The sequence below is a fragment of the Equus quagga genome, chromosome 3 (assembly GCF_021613505.1).
Source record: "Equus quagga isolate Etosha38 chromosome 3, UCLA_HA_Equagga_1.0, whole genome shotgun sequence".
Lineage (NCBI taxonomy): Eukaryota > Metazoa > Chordata > Mammalia > Perissodactyla > Equidae > Equus > Equus quagga.
This window is the reverse complement of record NC_060269.1, coordinates 103,000,921-103,016,023: the sequence shown is the minus strand read 5'-3', so window position 1 is coordinate 103,016,023 and position 15,103 is coordinate 103,000,921. Positions and strand designations below refer to the sequence as shown.

The 15,103-nt window shown below is 37.7% G+C and overlaps 1 protein-coding gene across 1 annotated transcript in view; it reads right to left on the bottom strand.

The window, feature by feature from the left end:
* The window catches only part of LOC124237314 (transmembrane protease serine 11A-like), a 50,025-nt gene extending 38,412 nt beyond the window's left edge, over positions 1 to 11,613 (bottom strand). Inside the window, exon 1 of the mRNA XM_046656819.1 lies at positions 11,521 to 11,613. Within this exon, the coding sequence (XP_046512775.1) occupies positions 11,521 to 11,531 (11 nt within the window). The 5' untranslated portion in view covers positions 11,532 to 11,613. The remainder of the gene's footprint in view (positions 1 to 11,520) is intronic.
* Positions 11,614 to 15,103: the final 3,490 nt, after the last annotated feature.

Sequence of the window (15,103 nt, the reverse complement as noted above, 5' to 3'; positions counted from 1 at the left end):
CCAGCTCATCTTCTAGTGCTCCTCCTCTACGACTTGCCGTTGTAGTCAACTTTACTTATCTCTTTCATTAGAATTTACATTTTCAAGTGTGCATTGATAAGCCAAATTTTGGGAGGGGGCAGAAGATATTTTTCATATTTCCTTCGTAAGATTCAGTGCAATACTTTGCACTAAGTAGGCTTTTAATAAATATTGATTGATTTACAAAAAGTTTTTCTTTTGAATATAAAAGTATTTATATAATTTGTATATAAATTTCATATATATAAAAATATTTTACATAAAAGATACAAACTGTTTGGATCTCAATAGTTAAAAAGATGATACTTTTGGCATAATAATACATTTAACCAGTAAACCTACTGGAACCTGAGAGACCTGAATTCTGTTGGATATGGAAAAGATTGACAATGTGTGCACTGACTGATTAAAAAGAATCTAGACAACTGGCTGTGGAAAGGCAGTATGTCCTCTGATGGACAAGAGCTAAGGTGCCAGAATATAACAACAAACAAAAGCTCCGTGGGGTATGACCTTACTTAGCCTCTGAAGTGGCTTAAAACCTAAATTCAGACATGAAGAACTTACACACTATTCAGTATAATTTAATGCATTTTCCAGATGAGGAAACTGAGGCCCAGAGTTAATTAAGTTATATTGGAGAAGCCAAGATAACAGAAGTAAGCGTCATCTCAAACTCATGTCTCCTAACTTCTAGGAAACTATTTTTTCTCAGCACCAGACTGCCTCTCCATTGATTGCATTTTAATTCTTAAATAGATTTATTATTTATATGTTCATCTATTCACTCATTCATTCTTCATTTATTTGGCCATTCTTTTTCTCAGAAAATCTTGTCAGTATGTCTCTAAGTCATCGAAAAACAAAAATGGACCCAAGGAGAAAGGCTTAAACTCAAGGAGGTTTACGAGCTTAGAAATCTAGCTCCCCATGGGAGCACAGTTCCTCCTAGTAGGTCAAATGGAGAAAGTATGAGATAGGAAGAGCACATCCCCACGAGCAAGATGCACACAAACTCACACTGTTATGGACTAAACTGGGGGACTCTAAGCAGAAGAGCAGTTCAATACCCATTGCCATACTGCTTCAAGTGCTTGGCAGTCACGCCCACAAATCCCATACAAGGAGTTGTGAGCATCGTGGGGGGGGGGGGGGAAATGGTGACCAACAAACAGGGGTGATAAGTTGTCAGAATGTTTCTTCTTTTGAGAAAACCTTTGGGGAATGTGACAGCTGCACAATGCAAAATTACAAAAGCTGCAAGAGCCAGAGGTTAAAGCTGCAGCTGCTTAATCTTTATATGAATAAACTTTCAACTTAGTATCAACTCTTATGAATATGAACAAGCAAGGTATAAAAGCAACTATGCATCATCAACTTCCTGGAGAGGTTCTGCTAGAGATTTGCGTAATATCACTTCAGATTTGAAGAGAAATATACTTAGTAAAGCCTTTGGAATCTAGCCTGTTTGTAAGTAGAGATGTGCCATTGTGCTCATGCATTTTTTCCCCCTGCTTTACTTGTAAAACAAACACTGGTGTATTCACTTTCTTTTGATGCTTAACAAATTTAGCATCTTAAAGCAACACTCATTTATTAGCTCACAGTTCTGTTGGTGGCATGGCTGAGTTCTTTGCTCAGGATCTCACAGAATTGAAATCAAGGTGTCTGTTGGGGCTGCTATCTCATCTGACTTTTATGATCCTCTTCCATGCTCGCTTAGGTTTGAGGCAGAGCTCAGTTCCTTGAAGCTAAACTGGGGTCCCTGTTCTCATGCTGCCTGTCAGTCAGAGGCCTCTCTTAGCTCCTAGATGCCACCCACACTCTTTACGATGTGGCCCACTCCATCTTCAAAGCTAGCCATGGAGCATCTCTTTCTCATCAAATCTCTCACATTCTGAATCTGTCTCTCCAGGTGGAGCCTAGTCCTTTTTTAAGGTGTCACCTGATTAGGTTAGGCCCAACAAGGTTAATCTCCCTATCTTAAGGTCAACAAATTTGAGACTTCAATCATATCTTCAAAATCCCCTCACAGCAGCACCTACTTTAGTGTTTGAATAAGTGTGAGAAGGAATGTGTACACCAGGGGATGGGATCTTCAAGGCCATCTTAGAATTTTATCACAACTGAAAATATTTTGACTTTCATAAAAATGCACAGAAATCTATAGCTTTCAAAGAAAGCATGTGAAATTTTAAATCTTCTCTAATTTTTGTGGAGGTGGTGGAGAACTATTTCATTAAAAGGGAATTCTATGTTAAGCACACAATTAGAAGACTAAGGGGTATTTTATTAAGGTAATAATTTGGGGGACTATAAAGTGAACTTTTGGGAATTACAATGGGAAGAAAGCTAGAAGTAATCCCTGATGGTGACCTAATTGGCACTCTGCATTCCTTTACGGAAAGGGCAAGTACAAATGATACTTATTCAGAGTAATGCAACCTGTAAGCTGCGTAAAATCTGATTTATCATATCCATTGCATCCTCATTATTTGATTTTTTCAGTGTTTAGAGGGGAGTATTCAGGCATGATTTTTCCAAAGATGTTGTCAGTGAAAACATGGTGATAATTTGAAAATTTTTAGACTTTGCTTTTTGCAGTCTCATGGACTGAGAGATGCACACCTTGAAGACTATATAGAACAGTATAAATTGTTAGGGATCAGAGTCGGGATATTCATTTCCTCAGTAACCAAGCTCTAAGCTGATGACTTCTGTATACGTGAGTTCAAAGATGACCTGGGTTAGCAAAACATCGTGGACCCCTAACTCTACGTGGATCATCCTTTTCCTAGAAAGGACTTCCCTGAAGGCAGTAACTTTAGCTCGTTCCACAGTCCACATCAAGCCCTTTTTCATTTTATCTGCAAGCTCCAAATCTTTCCTTTTTCAGGATTATTTTTCTTATCATTATATAAGTATAGATAACAGGATTATTCTACAAATTATCAATTTACAGACAGGTTATGTTCCCATAAATCTTCGTAAAGACACATTTTTGACGTTTAAAATATACTATCTGATTTAAAAAGAAATTATTGGTTAGCTTCCCAGACCAACCTACAAGTCTACTTAACTCCTAATGTAACTGAACAAATGTGCTAAATGCACTAAATTCCTGGGAGCCGTTTGATGCAGAAAACTTTGTTCCTCTTTTCCTAGCCAGTACCCATCACTGGAGGAAAGTTCTTATAGAACCAAAGTGCCAAACTCTCCTTCCACCGATGAAAATCCTCATTCCCTCTGAGCCACTGAACTCAGTCATTTGTTACAGAAAAGCAGCCTTTTGTGATGACTTAATATACTCTGATATGTGAATATCTGTCTGAATATTCTGTGACTATTTTAGAATGACCAGTTGATACACAAAGTGATAGGAACAAGAGCTACTATTTAGAAGTGCTGACTGTGTAGGAATTGTGGATATATTGTCACATTTCACCCTCCAAATACTCTTGGCAGTTGAATTATTTATCTTCATTTTACAGGTGAATAACTGCTCTATTCATGCAGGAATGCAGAAGCCCATTTTTTTCTGCGATATCAAACTTCCTTTTGAGAGTGATGTTTTTTCCTTTTTCAGAACAGGCTTCCTCTTAAAAAAAAAAAAAAAAAAGAACAGCCTTCCTATTAACCCAAATGAAAAATGTGTGGAATTTCAAGCAGCTTAAAAGGCAAGTAAAGAGTTTTAGGAAGTGAGAATAGAGGTTGTTTTACTCATCAGAGGGGCCACCGATCTTCACTGTGGTTAAATCTTGAATTTGTTTTTGCTTCTACATATTTTTCCTTTCCACTGGCTTTAAATTCTCATGAACCTTCAAAAAGTTAGGATTCCCTTCTCTCCCTACAGATGCTCCCGTAATAGTGACCGGGTTCCTCTGGAGGGGAGGCGGCAGGAGGAGGGCTGTGAAGCAGGTGGGTGTGAGGAAAATTAATGATTGTATATGGTGTTGTCTGTAAACTCTGAGGGCTTTTATTTAATTTGACACTTTTTTCCATGCTGCCACATGTTCCATGTATGTTTTAATTCTTGAGATCTTATGTGTACTCACATCTTCTGACCCCAAAGTGTGCAAGATCTTGAAGATAGGGAATAAGTCACATATAACATTGAGGCATTTCTCAAGATGTGCTCCCAGGTAGTGGGGCAAAGGGAAGCTTTCCATATTCAACTAGATTTGGAAAAAAATGAGTTAAATAAAGTTAAATAGGATCCTCATTCCCAGAAGTCTAGAGCCTTTAACGGTTTCAAATAGGGGTAAATGTGAGAAGCATTTCTGTTTTAGTTTTGTGTTTATCCTGTTTACTGATATAACCCTGGTGGCAAATATACCACCTGGCTCTAAGTAGATACTTGAATACTCTTTGTTGAATTGAATTGAAGTAAAAGTTCTCCAAAAATTGTTTTTTTAAACCACCATATCTACTAATACCTCGTGGGATTCTGATGTTCCACAGAAGACAGTTTTGAAAACATGGCTCTAGATGTATTTACACCACTGTGGTGCTCCATGGAATGCCTCCTTGTCAGGAGGTTAAAAAAAAGAAAAAGAAACAAAGAAAATTTCTGATATTCCTTCTGTATCTAACACCAAGATATGGGTGAGGATGAGGGCTGGGGCAAAGAGAGAGGTACCGCTCTCTCTTGAATAATACCATTGTGAGTCCAGACCAAAGAAAAATGTCTGTGAAAAGTGGTGAAGACATTCAGGCTGAGCTGAGTTCAGAGGACTCAGAGAAGAAAAATCAGTACCCCAGAAAAGACAGTGCTCCACTTCTTCTACTATTTAGGGAAATGCCTTCACCCTAGTCCCAGCGATGGAAATTGGGCAAACTGGCAAAAAAGGGAGTGTAACTGGGAATTTTGAGGTTAGAAGAGGAAAATGTGAACTAAGAGGGATTGGAAACACCTTTCCTGGATTCCCCATAGATGTACTTCACCCCCACGGAGGGATACCCTCAGCCCCTGACACTTCCTGACAGGGACAAAGTTACTCACTACTTATCACTTCTGGCCTGCTAGGATGGATTTACTCCAAATTCTTGCAGCCTTTTCTTTCCTCTAGCATCTACTCAACCTTAATGAGTGTAATTAATTTCATATTCTTGTCCCTTCTAAGTCTCCTTGTCTTTTTCAGTAAAAGGGCCTTCCCATCCCATGTTCTGAGATATAACTGGCATTAAACTCTCTCTCACCTTCAGATATCAGCAAAGTATGGACTTTTCTTATGCTAGCTTATTGCTGCAAAACCTTTCTTAAATGGTGTTGAACTTCAGCTCTGGATTAGGGATAGAGCACAATCACGTGTTAGTTTAAATTAAAGCGACATGATTGAACTGACTTCTAATTGGGAGTGGTACAGCATTAATGATAGGAGCCCAATCTCTGGAGCCAGACCACCAGAGTTCAAGTCCTAACCCTGCACTTGCTATGAATATTTTGGGGTTAATATGGGGTTAATAATGTGAGGCAAGGCATTTGACCCTTTTATGTTTTAGTTTCCCCTCTTGTAAAATGGAAATAATATTAACACATACTTCATAGGATTTATATGAAGATTAAGTGCATTAATTCATGTAAAGTGACCAGCACATAGTAAATATTACATAAATGTGAGCCATTATCACTATTTTTGTTCTTCTTCTTATTACACATTGATAGAAATCAGCCATGCTGATAAGTGGTCATTTTAGTAAAAGAATATTTATGGTAGGTAATTTTGGTATGAGTAGCATTTTGGATTTTAGGATCATCTTGGAGTTGGCCCCACAGGAGGAGCTTAGATAGATAGGGTATTAGGAAATACCTAGCGTATTTATTTATTTTATTTTGAGGAAGATTAGCCTTGAGCTAACTGCTGCCAATCCTCCTCTTTTTGCTGAGGAATACTGGCCCTGAGCTAACATCCATGCCCGTCTTCCTCTACTTTATATGTGGGACGCCTACCACAGCATGGCTTTTGCCAAGCAGTGCCATGTCCGCACCGAGGATCTGAACCGGCAATCCCCGGGCTGCCGAAGCGGAATGTGCGCACTTAACCGCTGCGCCACTGGGCCAGCCCCACCTAGCATATTTTTAATGCAATATTAATCAACAGAAACATGTCTCCCATTGTGGATCAGAGTGACACAATAACATAGAGATGCTGTTTTACAAGTACAATATTAATAAAGGCATAAGGGATTAAGTAACAAAACAGAAACTTATTACAGAAGGTTCTACCTTGCTAGAAAAGATAGAAACCAATCAAATGTTGTTATGTAGTTTGTGTGTGTGTGTTTTGGCTTAGTCCTAACATGTTTTTGGCACAAGGTACAGTCCCACCTATTAAAGTTTGTAAACTATGTATCGGATTGGAGGTTAAGGCCCAGGCTGGCATGATATGCATTTATGAAAAATGAATTGTTTGTATTCAAATGCATGGGTCGGAGCCTTGTACATAAAAAATATGGCCCAACAAATTACCTTTAATAATTGACCAAATATTATAATATTTTTTATTCCTCTTTTGTCATTTCATTTGTCTGTCCATTCAACTATCCATCCATCTGTCCATCTTTCCACCTATTTTTCTTTTTTACAAACTTTTATTGAGTCTTTATTATATTTTAGGCATCATGCTGGGCTTAGGGAGGCAAGGATGAATAAGACATGGTTTCTTCCCTCATGCAATGCATGGTACAACCTATAATGCTTTTGTCTCAAACTGAGCCATGTGATTGAAAATAATGAAGTATTGTAAACTACTTTTCTGTAAATATTTAAAGTAGCAACAAGTAACAAATTTCCATTAAGGTAACAAAAATGAGAATTAAGGATATAGAAAAATAGAAAAAAACATATATATGTGTATTGGTCTCTGTCCCAGTTCCTGGCACAGAGCTCTTAAAACCCCTGTAATTTCCCAAGTGATAAGAGCATCTTTTGTTCTAATATTTAGTCTTTGACCAATTCCTGACATAGAGCTCCTAAATTCCTTGGAATTTTCTAGGTGATAGAGGTGTCTTTTTTTTTTCTAATGAGGTAACTCTTGGAGGATCCTGAATAGCTTCAAGGTGGAGGCTAGTCATCAGAAAGACCAACTTATGATGAAAAGCTTGGAATTTTCAGTTCCACCTTCTGTCCTCTGGGAGGGGGAGAGGGGCTAGAGATTGAGTTAAAAATCGATTATGCCTATAATGAAGTCTCTGTAAAAATTCCAATAGTATGGGGTTTGGGGAGATTCTTGGTTGGGGTACACATCTACGTATTGGGAGAGTGGCACACCCCAACTCCGTGAGGACAGACTTTCCTACACTTGAGACCCTTCTGGACCTCTGTATGTTGTCTCTTTATTTGGCTATTTATTCATGTCCTTTAATATCTTTTGTAATAAACTGGTAATCTAGTAGGTAAACTGTCCCTGATTTCTGTGAGCTGCTCTAGCAAATTAATCAAACTTGAGGAGGAGATTGTGGGAACCTCTGATTTATAGCCAGTGAGTCAGAAGCACAGGTAACAACGTGGACTTGCAGTGAGCATCTGAAGTGGGAGGAGAGGCAGTCTTATGAGACTGAGCCTTTAACCTGTAGGGTCTGTGCTAACTCTGGCTAGTGTTAGAACTGAATTGAATTGTAGGACAGCCAACTGGTGTGGGAAAACTGGTTGGGGAAAAAACCCCACACAGCTGGTGTCAGAGGTGTTGTGACAGTGTTAGCAGTGTGCTAGTAAGGGAAAACACAGAGTTTTTCCAAGGTGAAGGTTTTTTTAAAAATTTCTGTAAGTCTTCACTTGCCTGGACAGATCTTCTCTAGGCATCCTAGTGTTGCAGATATGCCCTAGCTTTTATGGTCAGAAGACTTTGGCATCAGTCTCTGCTTGTAGCTCTTTCACATGTATCTTGAGAAACTAATGAAACTTCTCTGAATTCAGTTTTGCCACCTGTAAAATGGTGATAAGAAACACTACCCAGAGATGTGAAGTAATGAAGTCAGGAAATAGAGGACTCTAGCGCATATCAAATTCCTTCTCTGGGTCAGGAGTTTTCATATGGGTTATCTCATGTAATGATTGCCACAGCTTGGTGGGGTAGGTCTTATCATCTCTATTTCACTAATGAGGAAACCAAAGATCAGAGATGAAAGGCAGCACAGCTTACAGAGTGAAGGGAAGAGAAGACCTTGTCTGACTTCAAAGCTGTCTCTTTTGTAACCAGGCCACTCTGATAAGGAATGTGAAAGCCTTTAATAGTTTTCTACTCAGACCTACAACTACAATATGCAACTATGTACTGGGGGGCTTTGGGGAGAAGAAGAAGAAAAAAGATTGGCAACAGATGTTAGCTCAGGTGCCAATATTTAAAAAAAATAGTATACTATTCAAATGTTGCTTATAATATCTTTGCATCCCCACTGGATCAATTTCTTGTCATTGCCTAAGATATTTCCAAAGAACAACTATGAATATTTTGGGGTTAATATGGTGTGTATAGCTTGAGTATAAAGCTCAATAACTCTATGATCAGGGGCAACTTTCTTTTTCTGTAAAATGAGGTAATAATATCTAATTCATATGAGGATCATAAAGAATAAATGAGATAATGTATCAAAAATGATCTATGTTTTTAAAATAGATAACAAATGGTAGATGTAATAATTATGAAAAAACTACCACCACTGTGGATTCATATACTTATCATAAATCCCTATCATCTCAGTTTCCAAATATTTTATATACATATCCACTAGCCTCACTATCTTATCTACAAGTACATTATTTTCTACATACCAGACAATTGGAAGAGAGAGAAAGCAAAACAAAGAAGAGGATGCTGTAAACTAGCCTTTAAATCTTAATGGTATGAATACATATTTTAATTTAATTCATCTCACTGAATGACTAGCACTATGAATCTTTTACTCAAATTTTAAATTAAAATACAAAAAACTATTTTCTCTTGAAAATTACCAAAAAGAAGGAAAAACAGAATATCTTAATATTGAAACTCTAACTCCAGACTGCCTCAAATCCCAACTCATTAACCTGTGATGTAGGGCTAGTTACTTTTTTACCTATAAAATGGAGATAATACTAGTACCTAACCATAGGCTCGTTGTGAGGATTAAATGAGCTAAGACAATGTAGTGCATGTGTGGCACATAGTAAGCACTATGAGTTTACTGAAAACTGACCAAACAGCAAAATTTAATTGATAATTTATACAAAGTTTAGTGATCAGTAAGTAACATGGAGGTTTTACTTTGCTATTTTGACTCTGAAGGTATATTATTTGAATATATTAGAGAACGGACTTGGCAAATTAACAAGTTGATTGAAATTAGTATTCAAAATAAAATTAAAATGTAAAACATGAATGCTTGAAATGACTTTCCCAGGAATATCTTTTGCTCTAAAGGATGATAATGGAGAGAAGGAATCTAATTTTTGCATTTGTAAAGAGCTATAAGAAGAAAGAGCCTGTTATCCTGGGAACAGGAGAACAATCGCAAATGACAAAGCCTTTCGATATTTTATCTTTTGTAAGAGAAGTAATTGAGATATTATGTGAGTGAATCATCCAATTAACAAATTTATAAGAGTATGGATATTGCAAATGCAGATGGATAGTCACAGCAAAGTCAGAACACTAAAGACTATCTCTGAAATGTAGAGAGGAGGGTCACAAAATCCATAGAGAAGAGATCCAAGGTTCAATAAGGCAGAAACAGCAAGGATATGAATCACATGTATTTTGACAAGACTTCCACGTTGTGTTTCTTGTTAATAGAGAGGTAAGAATGGTGAGCATGACTGCGGAACATATTGTAGAATTAGTGTAGGTGAGACATAGGGAGTCATAGTAGTTATTAAGCATTTGCTTTGCCTCAATCCTTAAACCTGCCTGTTAGTGTGACCGGCAATCTTCAGCAAATCCTCCAAATCCTAAATTAAGGTTCCGTGAATTTATCTTAAGGAAACTATAACATTCAGTGTTTCCCACTGTCCCCTTTCTTTACCAACAAGTGTCATGGATATCCTGAACAGTTGCACTGAACCCCAACATTACTCCTATAATTTACTTTCCTTAGATTGAAAACATTCCTATAAACACATAGATATTCTTTAGAAAAGAGGAGTTTTGGTGTCTATAATCATGAGACTTGATATTTTTAAAAGCATAATTTTGGGACTGTGAAATATGAAAGGTTGGAACTACTGCTTTACAATATCATGGTTTCCATAAACATGGAATATGTGTTTTTAAATTCAGTTAGTTTTAATAAATAAGCAAAACGTTAATTCTAGACATTTACATTTGTTTACTCATTCATTTGTCCAACAAATATTTATGGAGTGCCAATGATGTGTGAAGCTTTGTAGACCCTGCCTAAGGATCTCAGAGACCCTTTGACAATTACTATGTGCTTGCTAAAGGACTGATACAAATGTGTATTTCGTTAGTGGGAAAGGAAGCCCAGTGAAGTTCACTGACTTGGTGGCTGATCTAGTGTCAAATTCTCATCTCTGAAAGTCCCCAGGTAGAATACTTGCCATCTAGAGAGGCTGCAAGAGTTCAGGAAGACTGGACTTAAGAAGTACATTGCAGCTCTCTGATTCTGGCATCATACAGTTCTGTAGACCCAGAGAAGTCGCTTAACTTCTGTTTCCCTTAGATTCCTCACTTTAAAATGGGAGTTAAAGATTCTTTTTCTAATTTTCTTACAAGGATGTTCTGACTATTAAATGAAATAACGTATGTAAAAATGTTTTGAAAATGGCATAAATCTAAGCAATGGTGAAGGATTATTGTCATCATGGATGTTTAAAATCACTATTTTAATTGTATATAAAGTTCTGTCAAGGAATCTTATTTTTTCCTTTCCTTTGCCTGTAGCAAACCCCATTTGGAAAAAAAAAAAACTTGAAATAACTCATAGTTTTCTTTTTGCTTTAATATTTAATAGGGAAATTTTTAGAGAGCAGACCTGTTTTCCACAATCTGGATCCCCTGTTTCCTTTCTGCTCCCATGGAGTCTTGAGATTTCTATGATGAAGGCAGGCGTTTCTGCAGCTGTTGACCTCCCAATCTGCATTAGTTCCCAGGGACTGACTATCAGGACAAGGGAAATCAGCTAAAGGGAAAGTGCTGTAGAAGCTAAATTTAGTCAGATTGCTGAAAGGAGGATTTTCTGAAAACAAACAAACTCCTGTCCTGCATCCGTGCCTCTCCCATCTGAATCAAGTAGGACACAATGTAATATAGGTTTTCGTTAACTTCTAAAATCCCAGCTGTTGAATTTGGCAACATGAAATAACGCTAACAATGATTTTTAATGCAAAAATATTGATTTCAAATACAGTGATTAATTAATCCAGCTGCTATAATAATTCCAGAACTCTCACAAGATCCAGTGCAGACGGAATCCATTGAGGACACCTCACAGGCAGTCCTCCCACGTGCTGGGAACCCAGGCAGTAGAGCAAAAAAGCCATTTACAAAACAAAACTGAACTTACCGATACATCATCTTCGGAGGAAGAACGTGATCTTGGCGATCTGCACCTGCTGAGCTCGCCTTTCTAATCACCTATATGACATCTCTAGGGATGTTAGAGGTCTGCAGCTGGAAGAAATAAGGAAACACATTACAAGGAGTTGAACTGAAACTAGTCCGACAAGTCTGAACAGAAATGCCTCAACCCAGAGAATAGCTTGAACAAAATAGCCCAGAGACAGCATAGTCCCAACAAGAAAGCAATATTGTTTTTGGTATTGACTAATTTTGTTAAAGGAGAAGAAACTGGTTGCAAGGATTTGAATGAGAAATACCTTCGGGATGTACTAGAATTATGAGTTTAAAGATTATTGGTAGGTGTACAAATGTATTAAAGAAACCTTCACATAAAAACTCTCAATAAAAACAATCAATCAGATATTCCTAAAACCTAGATTCATAATATAATTCAAAAAATACTCTTTAAATTTTTGTTGAACAGCTATCTCCATGTATCGCAGGGGTATAATGAATTTATTGATACATGATCATTTTTCCTTTAAAAAATACTTCTGAAAGTACATACAAAAAAATTTGTATCAAACCAGATTTTTCCCAAAATGACTTAATGTAATAAATGTATATTTTATACATGTATATGATGAGAGAGAGAGAAAGAGACGTTTATCAGAATGAAGAAAACAAAAAAAGATCAAGGAAGCAATATTCTAAATAATTTTTCAATTAGACAGCATGCATATCTGCTCTTTGTGAATACTGAAGCATTAGAAATGAGGCTGAAGCTCTGTGGGACCGTATCCTCATTTTGGTTCCTTTCCTTCTCCTCAGAAGCAACTCGTGTTATTAGGGGCCATCTTTTGCTAGAACATACTAAACACTTAGACACACATGCAGACACACACACACACTTAAATCCATAGAAAAACATTTGGATATTAATTAGACAATGCCATATTATACCCATCCTTGTGCAATTTTATTTTTCTTCACTTAATATTTTGGAGATCTTTTTATGTTGGGGGACATAGATCTACCTTTTTCTTTTGAGGAAGATTAGCCCTGAGCTAACATCTGTCGCCAATCCTACTCTTTTCGCTGAGGAAGACTGGCCCTGAGCTAACATACGTGCCCATCTTCCTCTACTTTACATGTCGGATGCCTGCCACAGCATGGCTTGCCAAGCGGTGCCATGTCCACACCGGGGATCCGAACCAGCAAACTCCGGGTCGCTGAAGCAGAACGTGAGACCTTAACTGCTGCGCCACCGGGCTGGCCCCTCTACCTTATTTTTTTAACGGCTATATGAAGTATGAATACAATTAGTGTTTAGCTTTGGTTATTATATCACAACCAAATGATATCCATTTAAAGGGAAACACTACTTTAAATAAAGGTTTTCAGCAGTCATTGCTTCTAACACTTAGGGAAAGTACATTTGAAATAAGCCTGGACAGTACGGCATAGTGCTTTAAGTGAATAGACTCTCTAGAATCAGAGTTCCAGGGTTCACATCTTAGCACTTTTCGTGTCTGTAAAACAGCAATAATACTAGTGATTACCTCATAGAGTTTTTTGAAATGTAAATGTGTTAATATATGTAAAATGCTTAGAATAGTGCCTTAAAATGCTTAGAAATGCTACTGTAGTGCCAATGGAAGTGCTACAGAAATATTAACTATTATTAGTAGGACAGTTTATTTGCATGTATTTTCTTACCTACTATCTAACAGAGAAATACTTAGTGAAGCTCGTTCTATTGAACTATACAAGGAGCACACATGGTTACAGTCTTTCTTTCCCTTCCCTTTTGTTTCTTCCCTTCTTTTCCCTCCTTTTTCCCCTGACACAGTGCTTCATGGAGTACTGAAAAGCAGCTAGATGTAGAAGGGAATTCTGACTCCCTAATAGGTATGTGAACTTGGACAAGCTACTTAAACCCTTTTAGCATCAGTTTCCTCCTGTATGAAATGCGCTGATAACCATTTATGTGCAGGACTTTTGTTAGAATTAAATGACATATGTATGTGAAACTGCCTAGCACAATAAATGGCAGCTTCCACTGCGGGTGGCGGAAGGCTGGCAGACAGAGCCCAGACTTTGGAGGGAAATACACCTTTCTGTAAATCCTGGTTTCCCACACGGCTGCTGCTTGGCCCTCTGCACCTTAGCTTCTTCAGCTCTAAATGTAATTAATAACTTTGTAGGAATTAAATGAGAGAGTAATGTGAAATGCTCCCCACACTAACTGGTATTTATAAGAATGGAATCCTGAACTGTATTAAGATAAAATGGTGGCCGCACTGTACATCAGCATGGCAGAACATGGCAGGCAGTTTGCTTAGAACTTCTCTATTAGCCCTGACATCTGGCTTCTTAGCTTTCTGAGTCTTTGTCTGCAGGAGGGTAGAGGACTAAATGGCTGAATGTGAAGGTAAACTCCAGAACTGATAGTGGGAGTGTAATAAGCTATAGTCGAACAGAAGGTGATATGGCATAGTGACCAAGAAACAACCGAAACCAAATTTCTGGCTTTCATTAACTACAGCTTTGAGTAAATTCTTGACTTTCTGAGTGTAATTTTCCTTCTCTGAGCATAATAATGTATGTGCACATTAAATGAGATTACCTCAAAGGCATTATGCCGAGTAAAAGAATCCAGACCCAAAAGCCTATCTATTGCACGATTCCATAAATATGACATTCTAGAAAAGGCAAAGCTTATAAGGACAAAAATACATCAGAGTTGCCAGAGTCTGGTGGTGGCGGGGAAGTGGTCCCTACAAGGGAGTTTTGGGGATGAGGAAGGTGTTCTATATTTTATGGTGGTGGCTATAAGGCTGTATGTGTTTGTCAAAACTCATAGAATTGGGGCCGGCCCTGTGGCCAAGTGGTTAAGGTTCAGCAGCCCAGGGTTTCACTGGTTCGGATCCTCGGCATGGATATGGCACTGCTTGTCAGGCCACGCTGAGGTGGCACCCCACATGCCACAACTAAAAGGACCCACAACTAAAATATGCAATTATGTACTGGGGGGATTTGGGGAGAAAAAAAGCAGAAAAAAGAAAAGAAGATTGACAACAGTTGTTAGCTCAGGTGCCAATATTTAAAAAAAAAAAAAAAACCTCGTAGAACTATTCACTAAAAAGAGTGAATTTGCCTCAGTACAAACATAACCAAAATAGAAAAGCAATTAAACAATAAATTATAATAATTGTAAATAAAGTACTTATCAAATGCCTGACATTACAATTAATGCTGTGCATGCACTATCTTAATACTTCACAACAGCCCTTTGAGGTAGAAATTAACCCCAGCCTTCAGAAATGGAAACTGAAGCTCACAGATGTTAAATAATTTGCCTACTTTCACAACTGAAAGTAGTAGAGATGGCATTTTACCCCTAGGTGTCTGACTCCAAAGGCCCTGATCTTTGTCAGTTAGATCTGCTTTAGGAATGGTTCTTGACACAAAGCTGGCCCTCAAAAAATGGTTTTGCTTTTTTCCCCATCACTAGCTAACTACTGAAGTTGCAAGTGAGAAGTAGCAGTCCTTGGCCATTATTCTAGTCTGTCTTTTACTTTGTA